Source organism: Lolium perenne, chromosome 2 (assembly GCF_019359855.2).
Source record: "Lolium perenne isolate Kyuss_39 chromosome 2, Kyuss_2.0, whole genome shotgun sequence".
Taxonomy (NCBI): Eukaryota; Viridiplantae; Streptophyta; class Magnoliopsida; order Poales; family Poaceae; genus Lolium; species Lolium perenne.
The window spans coordinates 289,728,822-289,743,353 of record NC_067245.2 but is presented as its reverse complement, the minus strand read 5'-3'; the positions used below and the strand labels follow the sequence as shown (position 1 = coordinate 289,743,353).

Genomic DNA, 14,532 nt, shown 5'->3' with positions numbered 1-14,532 from the left:
GTGCTGTACACGTATCAAGATCAAGTTTTTAAGCGCCGTTGCCGGGGAGATCAAGACATGCTGCAAGGGGAGTCTCCACATCCCAATCTCTTTACTTTGTTTTTGTCTTGCTTTATTTTATTTACTACTTTGTTTGCTGCACTAAATCAAAATACAAAAAAATTAGTTGCTAGCTTTACTTTATTTGCTATCTTGTTTGCTATATCAAAAACACACAAAAAATTAGTTCCTTGCATTTATCTTATTTACCTTTAGTTTATTTCATCATTTTTCCTCCTAAGTTCACCCTAAAAGACATACCGGTAGGACGTGGGTCTATAATTGGGAGAAATAATATAGAAGAAATTTTCAATCATGTTAGTACCGTTGAAGATTTTGAAGATAGACACTTGGTAGAACTTGCTCCTACTTATGAAATTGCTGCTGCTTCTTTAGTTCGCATGTTGGAAACTAAATTTGTTAATCTCAATCCTATAATCCAACACATGTTTCTTACACTCGGTGATATGGAAGAAGGGGAAAAGAAAGATTTTGTTTTAGAAACCCTTCTTAAGGAATTTGGTGGTGTAGCGAGAGAGGCTAGAAAGGTCTTTATTAAATATAAGATGCTTGGTTCTTATACCAATTTTGTTAGTATCCTTGAAAAGATGGACATGGAGAGAGTAAGGTACACTAATAATATTAATGATGGTGGGGAGATTAAGACAACAATACCTTGTAAGCTCCTAGGAATGAGTGACGCTCTAGAAAGTAACTATGGTTGGCTTGTACCTGAAAATTTGTTTGACGAGGATAGCAAACCTAAGAATAATGAAAAGGGAGCCTCTGAAACTCACATAGAAAAGATAAAATGCATAGTTGAGAAAACTCCACACCCCACTGTAGATGCACCATTTTTTGATAATACTTCATACACACTTTCTGCGCCTAGCTGAAAGGCGTTAAAGAAAAGCGCTTATGGGAGACAACCCATGTTTTTACTACAGTACCTTTATTTTTATTTTGAGTCTTGGAAGTTGTTTACTACTGTAGCAACCTCTCCTTATCTTAGTTTTGTGCATTGTTGTGCCAAGTAAAGTCGTTGATAGTAAGGTTCATACTAGATTTGGATTACTGCGCAGAAATAGATTTCTTTGCTGTCACAAATCTGGGCCAAATTCTCTGTAGGTAACTCAGAAAATTATGCCAATTTACGTGAGTGATCCTCAGATATGTACGCAACTTTCATTCAATTTGAGCATTTTCATTTGAGCAAGTCTGGTGCCTCAATAAAATTCATCTTTACGAACTGTTCTGTTTTGACAGATTCTGCCTTTTATTTCGCATTGCCTGTTTTGCTATGCTTGATGGATTTTTCGATTCCATTGACTTTCAGTAGCTTTGTGCAATGTCCAGAAGTGTTAAGAATGATTATGTCACCTCTGAACATGTATATTTTGATTGTGCACTAACTCTCTAATGAGTTGTTTTGAGTTTGGTGTGGAGGAAGTTTTCAAGGATCAAGAGAGAGAGATGATACAACATGATCAAGGAGAGTGAAAGCTTTAAGCTTGGGGATGCCCCGGTGGTTCATCCCTGCATATATCAAGAAGACTCAAGCGTCTAAGCTTGGGGATGCCCAAGGCATCCCCTTCTTCATCGACAACATTATCAGGTTCCTCCCCTGAAACTATATTTTTATTCCGTCACATCTTATGTGCTTTGCTTGGAGCGTCGGTTTGTTTTTGTTTTTGTTTTGTTTGAATAAAATGGATCCTAGCATTCATTGTGTGGGAGAGAGACACGCTCCGCTGTTGCATATGGACAAATATGTTCTTAGGCTTTACTCATAATATTCATGGCGAAGTTTCTTCTTCGTTAAATTGTTATATGGTTGGAATTGGAAAATGATACATGTAGTAACTGCTATAATGTCTTGGATAATGTGATACTTGGCAATTGTTGTGCTCATGTTTAAGCTCTTGCATCATATACTTTGCACCCATTAATGAAGAAATACATAGAGCATGCTAAAATTTGGTTTGCATATTTGGTCTCTCTAAGGTCTAGATAATTTCTAGTATTGAGTTTGAACAACAAGGAAGACGGTGTAGAGTCTTATAATGTTTACAATATGTCTTTTATGTGAGTTTTGCTGCACCGCTTCATCCTTGTGTTTGTTTCAAATAAGCCTTGCTAGCCTAAACCTTGTATCGAGAGGGAATACTTCTCATGCATCCAAAATCCTTAAGCCAACCACTATGCCATTTGTGTCCACCATACCTACCTACTACATGGTATTTCTCCGCCATTCCAAAGTAAATTGCTTGAGTGCTACCTTTAAAATTTCTATCCTCTACCTTTACAATATATAGCTCATGGGACAAATAGCCTAAAAACTATTGTGGTATTGAATATGTACTTATGCACTTTATCTCTTATTAAGTTGCTTGTTGTGCGATAACCATGTTCCTGGGGATGCCATCAAATACTCTTTGTTGAATATCATGTGAGTTGCTATGCATGTTCGTCTTGTCTGAAGTAAGGTAGATTTACCACTTAATGGTTAGAGCATGCATAATGTTAGAGAAGAACATTGGGCCACTAACTAAAGCCATGATCCATGGTGGAAGTTTCAGTTTTGGACATATATCCTCAATCTCATATGAGAAAATTAATTGTTGCTACATGCTTATGCATAAAAGAGGAGTCCATTATCTGTTGTCTATGTTGTCCCGGTATGGATGTCTAAGTTGAGAATAATCAATAGCGAGAAATCCGATGCGAGCTTTCTCCTTAGACCTTTGTACAGGCGGCATAGAGGTACCCCTTTGTGACACTTGGTTAAAACATGTGCATTGCAATAATCCCGGTAATCCGAGCTAATTAGGACAAGGTGCGGGCACTATTAGTATACTATGCATGAGGCTTGCAACTTGTAAGATATAATTTACATAACACATATGCTTTATTACTACCGTTGACAAAATTGTTTCTTGTTTTCAAAACCAAAGCTCTAGCACAAATATAGCAATCGATGCTTTCCTCTTTGAAGGACCTTTCTTTTACTTTTATTGTTGAGTCAGTTCACCTATTTCTCTCCACCTCAAGAAGCAAACACTTGTGTGAACTGTGCATTGATTCCTACATACTTGCATATTGCACTTGTTATATTACTTTACATTGACAATATCCATGAGATATACATGTTATAAGTTGAAAGCAACCGCTGAAACTTCATCTTCCTTTGTGTTGCTTCAATACCTCTACTTTGAATTATTGCTTTATGAGTTAACTCTTATGCAAGACTTAGTGATGCTTGTCTTGAAGTACTATTCATGAAAAGTCTTTGCTATATGATTCATTTGTTTACTCATGTCATTTACATTGTTTGGATCGCTGCATTCATTACATATGCTTACAATAGTATGATCAAGGTTATGATGGCATGTCACTCCAGAAATTATCTTTGTTATCGTTTACACTGCTCAACGAGCAGAAACTAAGCTTGGGGATGCTGATACGTCTCTGACGTATCGATAATTTCTTATGTTCCATGCCACATTATTGATGATATCTACATGTTTTATGCATACTTTATGTCATATTTATGCATTTTCTGGAACTAACCTATTAACGAGATGCCGAAGAGCCAGTTGCTGTTTTCTGCTGTTTTTGGTTTCAGAAATCCTAGTAAGGAAATATTCTCGGAATTGGACGAAATCAACGCCCAGGGGCCTATTTTCACACGAAGCTTCCAGAAGACCGGAGAGCTAACGAAGTGGGGCCACGAGGTGGCGACACCATAGGGCGGCGCGGCCCAAGCCCTAGCCGCGCCGACCTATGGTGTGGGCCCCTCGTGACGCCACTTGACCTGCCCTTCCGCCTACAAATAGCCTTCGTCGCGAAACCCCCAGTACCGAGAGCCACGATACGGAAAACCTTCCAGAGACGCCGCCGCCGCCAATCCCATCTCGGGGGATTCAGGAGATCGCCTCCGGCACCCTGCCGGAGAGGGGATTCATCTCCCGGAGGACTCTACACCACCATGGTCGCCTCCGGAGTGATGAGTGAGTAGTCTACCCCTGGACTATGGGTCCATAGCAGTAGCTAGATGGTTGTCTTCTCCTTATGTGCTTCATTGTCGGATCTTGTGAGCTGCCGAACATGATCAAGATCATCTATCTGTAATGCTATATGTTGTGTTTGTTGGGATCCGATGAATAGAGAATACTATGTTATGTTGATTATCAATTTATATCTATGTGTTGTTTATGATCTTGCATGCTCTCCGTTATTAGTAGAGGCTCTGGCCAAGTTGATGCTAGTAACTCCAAGAGGGAGTATTTATGCTCGATAGTGGGTTCATGTCTCCGTGAATCTGGGGGAGTGAGAGAAACCTCGAAGATTATGGATGTGCTGTTGCCACTAGGGATAAAACATTGATGCTATGTCCGAGGATGTAATTATTGATTACATTACGCACCATACTTAATGCAATTGTATGTTGTTTTCAACTTAATACTGGAAGGGGTTCGAATGATAACCTGAAGGTGGACTTTTTAGGCATAGATGCATGCTGGATAGCGGTCTATGTACTTTATCGTAATGCCCAATTAAATCTCACAATACTCATCATATCATGTATGTGCATGGTCATGCCCTCTCTATTTGTCAATTGCCCAACTGTAATTTGTTCACCCAACATGCTATTTATCTTATGGGAGAGACACCTCTAGTGAACTGTGGACCCCGGTCCTATTCTTTACATCTGAAATACAATCTACTGCAATTCTTCTACTGTTTTCTGCAAACAATCATCATCCACAGTATACATCTAATCCTTTGTTACAGCAAGCCGGTGAGATTGACAACCTCACTGTTTCGTTGGGGCAAAGTACTTTGGTTGTGTTGTGCAGGTTCCACGTTGGCGCCGGAATCCCTGGTGTTGCGCCGCACTACATCTCGCCGCCATCAACCTTCAACGTGCTTCTTGGCTCCTACTGGTTCGATAAACCTTAGTTTCATACTGAGGGAAAACTTGCCGCTGTACGCATCACACCTTCCTCTTGGGGTTCCCAACGGTCGCGTGCTGTACGCGTATCACTCGTGTACCATAGCGAGGAGGTGAAGGACGACAGCGACGACTACGTCGTTGTAGTCTTCCACGAATGGCAGCAGGCCTTCGCGGAGGGCCGGAACTTCGACTTCCCGGACAACATGACGGACGACGAGATGGCGAAGGTCGCCGTCCTCGTCTCCGAGTACGACGCGCCTGTGCAGTCGCCGATGCCTCGCTACGCCACCGCCGTCATGCCGCCGGGCCTGTCGGCGGATAAAGCACTACGACAGGCGCTCCTGGAGTCGGCGGCGCCTCCGCCACCGCCGTCACAACCGCAGCACTGGGCGCCTCAACCGCCGCTACAGCCGCAGGCCTGGGCGCTTCCACCGCCGCCACAGCCGCAGCACTAGGCGCCTCCACCGCCGCCACAGCCGCAGCCTCCTCAACCTCTAGCACCGGCGGTGGCGCACCCGGCGTACGCTCCCCCGGATGGCAACTGGCCTTGGGTCATACCGGAGCTCATCGTGCTCGACAGCGACGAGGAGCAGCACAACGACGAGGAGCAGTAGGCGTTTAGGTTTATTTTTTATGTTTTAAGTATGTAAATTATGTTTCATGTTTAAAAAAATGATTCGTCTTAAAAAATGCGTCGTGCCGCTGGAGCCACCCCGACGCTAACGGACGCGCGGTCGATTTCGACCAAAAGGGTCGACGTAAACGGACGCGCGCGGACGCTAAAATGCGTCGCGCCGCTGGAGATGTCATGAGCGAGTGGGCGGTCTAGGCATCGACCGAGTGGGTGGTGAAGGGGCAAAATGGGGAAGTCAGTATATTTCGTAGTGCAAAAAATTTTGAGTGTGACATTGGCCAACGTCTTGTATTAAAAAACGGAGGGAGTACAAACCACGGAGGGAGTACATACCGGGTGCATATGCACCCAAGATCAGTTTGGAGTTTTGCATAAGGGCATCTCCAGCGGCGCGACGCAAACGGACGCTGAACGACCGTTTGTGTCCGCCGTGACCGGAAATGCGTCTGGGGTATGTTCCAGCGGGGCGACGCAAAGTGACCGGGCTGTCCACGGAGACGCAAACCTGACCCAAATATGCGCCAGGTTTGCGTCTCGGCGGACGCTCGGCGGACGCGCAAAGTGTCCGCTCGCTTCCCCACCGGGCCCGCCTGGCAGCGGCACAACTGCTTCGTCTTCCGCGGTATTACTTTTGGGCGGCGCGCTGCAGCCTTTGCAGGGGCCGCGTTAATGGCGTGCCTCGGCTTCCGCGAGCGTGCGCAGCTAGTAGGCGTTGCACTGGCAGGCCATTGAAGGCGAGATGGCGTCGGAGCCTTAAACGGACGCTGCCGGCGCCCATTTCCCCGACCAAAACCATTGGCAAAATCTCACAGTAGCCACCACACCGACGCCATGGGGAAGAAATGTTGGCCGTTCCGGAAGACGAAGAACGACCATGAGGCTAGCGGCTCGCGTTCCGGCAAGAAAGCACGGGTCGGCCGGTACGTCCGCGTTGACCTCGCTCGGCAGCTATGGGAGGAAAACCGGCCGGTACCATGGCCGGACGCGAACTTGCCGGGAGGGGGCTGGTACCTGAACTCCCGGCGCGGGCCGGTCCCCCCCCCCCCCCCCCCGTGCCGCGCTCGGGCCGAGAGCGGCGCGACGAGGTGCGGCGCCGCCGCGCGGTGTTGCCGCCGGATCTGCGGGAGGATCTGGCGTACGCGCTAAACTCCTACAACTGGATTTCCTTCGGGGCGTGGGAGTTCGACGCGCGGCGCCGCGCTGCCTACCTCGCCGACGTAGACTACTTCGAGCGCGAGATCACCGCCGAAGAAGAAGAGAACGACCACGAGGACGCGGACGAGGACGGTGACGAGGACGAGGACGGCGACGTCACCATGCCGCAGTACGACCACGACGACGGCGGACCGGCGTGGGATCCGGAGAACCAGCCGCCGGACATTTCAGAGGAGGAGGCCATTGCCATGGCACTCGCCAACAGCGAGTAGGACGAGCTCAACGAGCTCGCTTTGTGGGACGGGCTCGCAATCCAGCTCCGCGAGTCAGCGCTCGCGCAGGGGAGGCCGGCTACTCCTCCAGCCACGCCGACGCGTTCCAACGTCCGCGCTCCGCCTGCTGCTCCAGCGTGGGATCCTTGGCCACAACCTCCTGCCCGTGCGGCGGTACCTCCTCCACCGCCGGCGTACGCGCTTCCATGGCCGACGCCGCAGCTGATTGACCTCGTCAGCGACGACGACCAGTAGACAGCGCCTATTTTAGCACCCCTTTCTGGTTTTTTTATGTCCTTTTTATTATCATGTAAATTATGGCGTATGAATGAAAAAAAAAATTATGCGTCGTGCCGCTGGAGCCACCCCCGACGCAAACGGACACCCGGACACTTTCGACCATTTCGCCCGACGCAAACGGTCCGTTTGGACGTCCGAAATGCGTCGCGCCGCTGGAGATGCCCAAACATAATCCCCCATATTGGACCCGTGCAAAATTTGGGTCATTTCAAAAGCCAGGAAAACCATATTGGACCCATCATCCAGCCAAGGTTTGTAGGCCACGCAACAACATCACCTCTACGGATATCCATGTGACAGCTGCCTTAAGAGGGGTCAAATGAGTCCATGGAATTGACTTTGGCTCCCCTGAACATGAGGAACTGTCAGAAAGTTTGAATAGTACTGGATCAACTCATAAATCACTAATCATTAGTGAGGATCTACTTCTGCATGTTTCATGTAAATAATAGACAAGAAGGCGGTTGTACATAGATAAATTTGTACTAGGATTGACAAACAAATCACAACATATCGAAATTAGAAGTCAACTGTGGTTCCCGATGAAAATAAGATATTACTGAATTGGTAGGCAGGTTGCTCGACTGCGGTGTAAATATCAGCCCTGCATTTTTTGCTGTATTAGTGCAGTGTACTTAGAAAGGGGCGAGGGGTAGTCATTCAGGAGAATGAGCACTAGCCAGTTAGCACATGAAATGCATAATCAGAAACTACCATACTTCGTATGATCAGCCCTTCCAAGGAAATCTTGCCAGGAAACGTCATCAGTACGGAGTCCTTTTATCGGTGTGGATCCCCTTGCAGGGATCACGATAGCCATAGGTCCGGGCATTGGCCTGCACAACCCTACTGTAGGATTAAAAAAATGATGCGTGAGAAATAAATTGTTGTTATGAGTTATGATCAATGTATGTGGACCTGAACAACGCACCTATACAACGGCAGTTCCTTGTCATCACGAAGGATGCAATCCTAGTAAGCAAAAATACTATTGTATCAATATTGACAGAATTTTGCATTTATATATGGAAGAAAACGAATCAAGGCATGGGAATCTGTCGTCAAATAAGTGTATTTCTATCTTTTGTTATAAGTCTATTATTTTAAAATTTGACCAACTTTATAGGAAAAAGTGACAACATTTAGGACATTCTTGAAATGTAGTTTCATGTCATACCAATTTGATGTCATATATGACGCTACTCTCTCTGACGCTAATTACTTGCAACAGATTTATACATAATGTAGGCTAAAATCTATCTAGGTTCAATGAACCTACGATAAATATTTAGAACTGGAGGGAGAACTATGGCCAAAGTTTTAAAATTTTGACTCCATATAGGAGTTACACGTAGGGCCTTTTTTATTTGTACGATAGGAAAAACGTAGAAATAGAGAAAAAAATGGGATTGCTATGTCATGTTCATTCTAATCTTACATGAACTCATAATTAGATTTTCTACGAAATCTAATGCAAATGATTTCTTAAGAAAAAAAATCTATAAAAACCAATTATACAAATCAATTAACTATTATAGAAAACATTTCTATAAAGTTAATCCTACAAATTTAATATGCAAATTCATTGAACCAAAGAGATCGTATACTTGTTCGAAGACCGAGGTAATAATACTCACTCTGTTCCATGAAAACTATTTTAAATTTATCTAAAATTTAAATGTATTTAGACACATCTATTATGTAAATACATGTAAATTTAGGCAAATCTAAGACAAGTTTGCAAATAGAGATCCTTTCACACGTCTGACTAAATTTGTTTGCATCTTCCTTCACCAGGAATGGACCACGCGTGCCAGCCACCGATGACAGGCGGGCCCTAGCGTCGTCCTCCTTCTCCGTCTTGCTCCCCGGTCGCGTATCGACTCTTCCCACTATCCCCAGCCATGGCTCGCCTCCTCGCGCGGACCCTAACCCTGGCTCGTCCGCCAGCTCCGCGGTCCTCCCTGCGCCCGCTCCGCGTCCGCGGGCTCTCGGCCAAGGTGGAGCTGATCGAGATCGACCTGTCCGAGGAATCCTCCTCCTCCTCCTCGTCCGGCGCCGCGGACGAGCCGATGGGGATGCGGCGCCTCAACGACGCCATCCACGGCGTAATAGTGCGCCGGGCCGCTCCGGAGTGGCTCCCCTTCGTACCGGGAGGGTCGTACTGGGTGCCGCAGATGCGGCGCCCGCTCGGGGTGTCCGATCTCGTCGGCACCGTCGCCTACAGCGCCAGCGGCGCCGTGGATACGTCGGCCATGGCCAGGGCCGCAGTGGATAGGGCTACGCTGACCAAGGACGAGGCCATGTGCTTCACCACGCCGCGGGGATGGCCCTCGGAGGCCTACTTCGTCGAAGGTGAGGCATATCTTGATGGGGGTTGCGGAATGAAATGCTTTATGCCATTGTGGCTTTCGTTGTCTTTATCTGAGGCGTTTAACTCCTATCCACTATGCCGCTAGCTAAAAACTTGATCTTTTCTGATTATAATTATGGATGATTTTGCGATTCATAACACGTACTTAGAATTTTGATCATTTCACAACTAAAACCAATCCTAGCCAGCCATGATAGACAGTACATACCATTAGCCTTGCCTCGGTATATATAATGTGAAAATGTTTGCTGGGAGCATTTGATATGTATTGGATGCTTTAGTTGAGGCTGTGTATAGCTTCTCCACAATGTGAAATTCGAAGATATGCTACCTGATGCGACATGTAAGGATGAACTGTTTTAATAGGTTTAGACAATTATCAGGATCGTTCCATAGTGGATGGCACAGTTTATGGGATACAGAAAACAACTGAGATATCATCTGTCTTGTTACATTTCATTCTTTTGCCAGCACCATTCTCTTGTTCTGTTTTGTTGGTTCATCAAATTCAGCTGCATAGTTCTAGTAGGATGATTGCATAGACACTAAAAATTGATTTTTTTTTCTGGAACACAAATCTAAATACATGTCATTTTGGTGTGGTGATAGTGATTGTTTTCTTCCCTGTTTTGTTTGAGATCAATATTCCTTTTGTTAGTCTATGCAGGGCATGATGATTCTGGTAGCTGACTGTACTTACTATTGCAGTTTTAGTTTAAGTAGCCTATGTCTTTGGATGTTTTCGCCTGATGGAGCAACACAGCTTGTAATCCACAATCAAATACTGGAACTTTTTTATTTTGGTGGTTAAAGTAAATAAATTCAGACAAATTCAAAGAAGTGCAGAAAGATCAGATCCCATGACTTTATAATGTATGTATGCCGCCGATGTTCTAGATTCCTCTACATAACTGTTAGGAAAAGGACCTGTTTCATCAGGCAGTCATTTACGTTGATCTAGCTTCTTCATATTCTCTCTTGCAAGGTTCTAGAAATCCTAGTAGTATAACTAGGCTAGTAAAGGTTTAAGGCTACTATTTGTTGAGGTCGTATACTCACAGGTGCTCTTCCTGTTTCTTATCCTTTATTTGTGTCCATTATATATAGGTCTTGAATGTTGTTGGCCTGAAAAACACATCTTTTAATCTTTCTCTATCGAAGAGAAGTGAAGCGTTAAAACTTGAATCTTTTTCCAGAAAACATTGACTTCTGGTAGAATCTCTTGTTCTACTTATGCAGCATCTAATTATTTTTAAGTCGACAAAACATTGCTGTACTTGACGGAGAATATTAGCGACATGAAGGTTCTTATATTTTTATTTGTCTAGAAAATGGTTTTGAGTGGATCGGTAGACAGTAGCAGACTGCATGAGAATGTTATGTCGCAGTGCCCAGCAGGTTGACTGCAGGAGAGAACGATATCCTAGTGCCCGTGAGCATTTAGACTTACGAAAGCAGACTTCTTCTTTTCCACTCTAGGTAGAGCTTGCTGATATTGGTCTGTCATGTGATGCACTTTCTGTCGTTTAACCATCATAGGTGAAACATTGAAACATCGTTTGTATAGTCGTACCAAAATGAAGAAAACATGGGCCGGTCTAGTCATATACAACCTCCGTTCGGAGATAAGTGACTCAGCTTTACATCCGTATCTAGACAAAGATGAGTCACTTATTTCCGAACGGAGGGAGTATTCTGTAACTTTTTTTTTTTTTTTGAGCTGAAAACTGTAGGGGTATTCTGTAACTTAGGAGGAGTTGTTTGTTAAATATTCTGTAACTTGCCATGGATGCGCAAGACAGAAGCTGCCAGGGAAATTTTTTGGTCCAAGAATCACTGGTCTGATACCATTTGTCAGATCCCGATTGGATCTGATGAGCTAGGGATCAAGTAAAACACGAATTTGAGAGAATTGAGCGATAAACTAGGTAAATTGCAAGATAAATAGCAGGAAAATAAGAACTAAAAAATAAGTCAAAGACAAATCTAGGGTTTATATTTCTCTTGGTTGTTTTCAACAATACACGAGTTGGCTTATAAAAAACATGCCACCCTCTGGGTTAACAGAAAATGACCAAATAACCCTCATTGTCAATAATTCACTAATACCCCCATAATATCTGTATCCTTACATCCTAGTCCCTGACACTTTTTGTTATTTAGGGTATAGTTCTAGCTACTGCTCCCCTGTGGCCCAAAATGGTTATAATCGTGTATTGAATTAGATTTACATTTTGGAAGAGATGATGGACTGATGGTAGTTTGGTTGCATTGGTTCCAGATTGCCCATGTGTTACTAGATGCATGTGCATCCCAGAATTTGATTGTTAGATTGGGACTTCCTGTTTTGGCTCTACTCTTCAGTATTATTTGGTAGGCTAATAATTAATTTCTATTAAAAAGGGAAACTTTGGCATCCGGTGAAGAGGTCAAGGAAAGATGCTACTCAAACTGATGATGAGGATAGCTAATTCGCCCTTGCAACCCTACCTGGAGTAAGTTTATTCACATTCCTCTAAAAAATACTTTGCAGTTACTATATCCATCTAGCTGTGACTGGTATCCTCAAGTTTATTCACATTCCTCAAGAAGGTATTTCGTGTCTTATTGCTGTAAATTATGTCGCCACCTACTCCTGATATTATCATTTTCATGCATATTATGATGATGTTAACACTAATACCTTTTTTGTTGGAAAGAATACAATAGTACAGTGCATTCGCGATAGAAAAGATATCTTGCTGGCTCTGATTCACTACCTGGATGGTGACTATTGCCACTTTTGTGCAAGTTTTATTACAGGAAGTGTTTATATCAGTCTATCTGAAAACACGTATGCAGTAATCAAGTATAAACCTTTCATAGTAAGAGAGAGCGTGACTTGTGAACGAACATTCCAATTGAATACCTGCAAGTAGTAGTTTGATAGGGCATCATTTTCCCTGCACCCTGAATGAGCCTTTGTCTGTTCTGAACCTCATTCGTAAGCAACTCTGAGCCTAAGATGTTACGCTGTGCAGGTCCACCAGGTCCACACAGGAAGGCTCAGCTTGGAGAAGTAAACCTCTGCTGATGGCTCGTGGATGTACATATAGACGATATAGACAGCCAGGGATCCCAGTGATAATAACGAGCCGCCTCATCACCCGCCTCTTCGTCGGTAGATCATGCGCGCTTAAGATGAATATGATTTGTATTTCGCACAGCCGCGTGTCTGTGTCCTTGACTGCTCTCTGGGCTGTAGTTTATGATGTACCAACTAGTCTGGGTTGTTTTCCACTTGTACGAATACCTATCGGCTCTTCGGGTTGTCAGTGTCAATGGGTAATATCAATATGGATATTTTACTGAACATGTCGTCCATTGCCTCTTATGTTAGACATCGTCAGATATTTATGTTGATGACTACCTGGAGTTTGACCGCAGATCACGCGTAGGCATGTTACACATAGAAAAAGAAGAAAAGAAAGGGTGAACAATAGTCTAGCTGCCTGTGTCATTTGCATACCCGCTGCTCCAAATAACTGTAACGTGATTTGCATCATTATTATCTTAACAAATGTTTGAAGCTGTTAGTCCGCCTGTGTCATTCGTACGGCCAAAATGTGCGTTCGTCTGAATTGTTTGGTTTCCGATTGCATCTTCATTTTCCGTGTTTGCGACCATTAGGGCGATGTGGATGTCACATGATTTTGTCAATTCGATGGTTTGCTTTCTGAATTAGGTTCCCATTTATAGTGCTATGAAGTCTAAATTAGTAGTAGTAATTTTCTGCTACATGAGGCTTGGCAGGTGGCGCATCGCATCACTCACCTACGAGTTCACAGTTGATTTTGACGGGATCGTTGTCATTGCTGTTGGTATTCTGGGAGCACCAAACATGTACTAGCGTAGCTAGCTTTCCGTAGCTTTGACGCCGAAATTCTTTATCAGATGTAATGTAATGTAAGTAGCCGTTTCCTTGAAGAAACGTCATCGAGCTTTTGATTCAAACATACTGCTTGAACTTGCTGTGTCCTTCCAACAACTCAGTTGTGCCGAAGAAACCCATGATGTTCCATTGAGTTTTCATACGATGGAACGCCTGAAACTTTTGCGGGAAACAGTTCCATTTCCATGTCACAAGCCGCAAGATGGTGGCCGTCTGAATCGTGAAGCGGCGCCCGTTGAAAGGCGAGGCGAGTGTGCGCGATGATCACGGCGCACTTTCAGTTTCAGACAAGCGGTAGGTCGCTCTGAGGATCCAACATTTGGGGTCGACTGATTGATTCGTACGAGCGCCGGCAGGCAGCAGCTATTCCCCGAACATGCACGCGTTGGGAAGAGCATTATGCGATCGCCCCATTATTGTGACACGACATGGCATGGAGACACCAAATCCATACCATTATCCGTCTCGAGTCCCAAAGTCAGCATTTCTCATGTGTGTGTAGACATGCATCATGGGCTTTTGATTTGCCATTGGAGCTAAGCTAGGAGCCCTAGGACGCTGGCGCCATGTTCCCCCACAGTGCTCGCTCGCGCCTTTTCTCTTTAGCTGTCGCCGATCGATTCTCCGATCAATCATGGCCTTCAAACTCTGAACTGTTCTGAATGTGAAGTGGCGAGAGATTTGGGAAGGAGGGGTTTGTTTTCCCCGGTGCCTGAGAGCTATAAGTAGTCTGATGGCGATGGGGCTCCTCGCTTTTCCCACTTTTTTACGCTCCAGTTTTAGGTTCTTCTCTGAAGAAAACGGAGACGATTCTACATGACAGATAATACTGCACAGTTGAGTAGCTAGCCACCATAGTACCCTACTCTT

The 14,532-nt window shown here is 44.7% G+C and overlaps 1 protein-coding gene across 2 annotated transcripts; it reads left to right on the top strand.

Annotated features, from left to right (window-relative positions):
• The first annotated feature begins 9,164 nt into the window (after positions 1-9,164).
• LOC127336307 (uncharacterized) lies at positions 9,165-13,083 on the top strand. 2 transcript variants are annotated; one of them, XM_051363102.2, is made up of 3 exons: positions 9,172-9,712; positions 12,135-12,226; positions 12,752-13,083. In XM_051363102.2, the coding sequence occupies exons 1-2, from the start codon at positions 9,262-9,264 to the stop codon at positions 12,200-12,202; spliced, it is 519 nt and encodes a 172-aa protein (XP_051219062.1). In that variant the 5' UTR covers positions 9,172-9,261; the 3' UTR covers positions 12,203-12,226; positions 12,752-13,083. The 2 variants fall into 2 exon arrangements, with proteins under 2 accessions (XP_051219063.1, XP_051219062.1); XM_051363103.1 differs by lacking the exon at positions 12,135-12,226 and having other exon boundaries at positions 9,165-9,712.
• Positions 13,084-14,532: the final 1,449 nt, after the last annotated feature.

Bases quoted from the DNA above. Each gene is read 5' to 3' on its own strand.
- LOC127336307 (XM_051363102.2), top strand. From the start codon at position 9,262: ATGGCTCGCCTCCTCGCGCGGACCCTAACCCTGGCTCGTCCGCCAGCT. The intron at 9,713-12,134 runs GTGAGGCATATC...TCTATTAAAAAG, and splicing joins GGAGGCCTACTTCGTCGAAG to GGAAACTTTGGCATCCGGTG.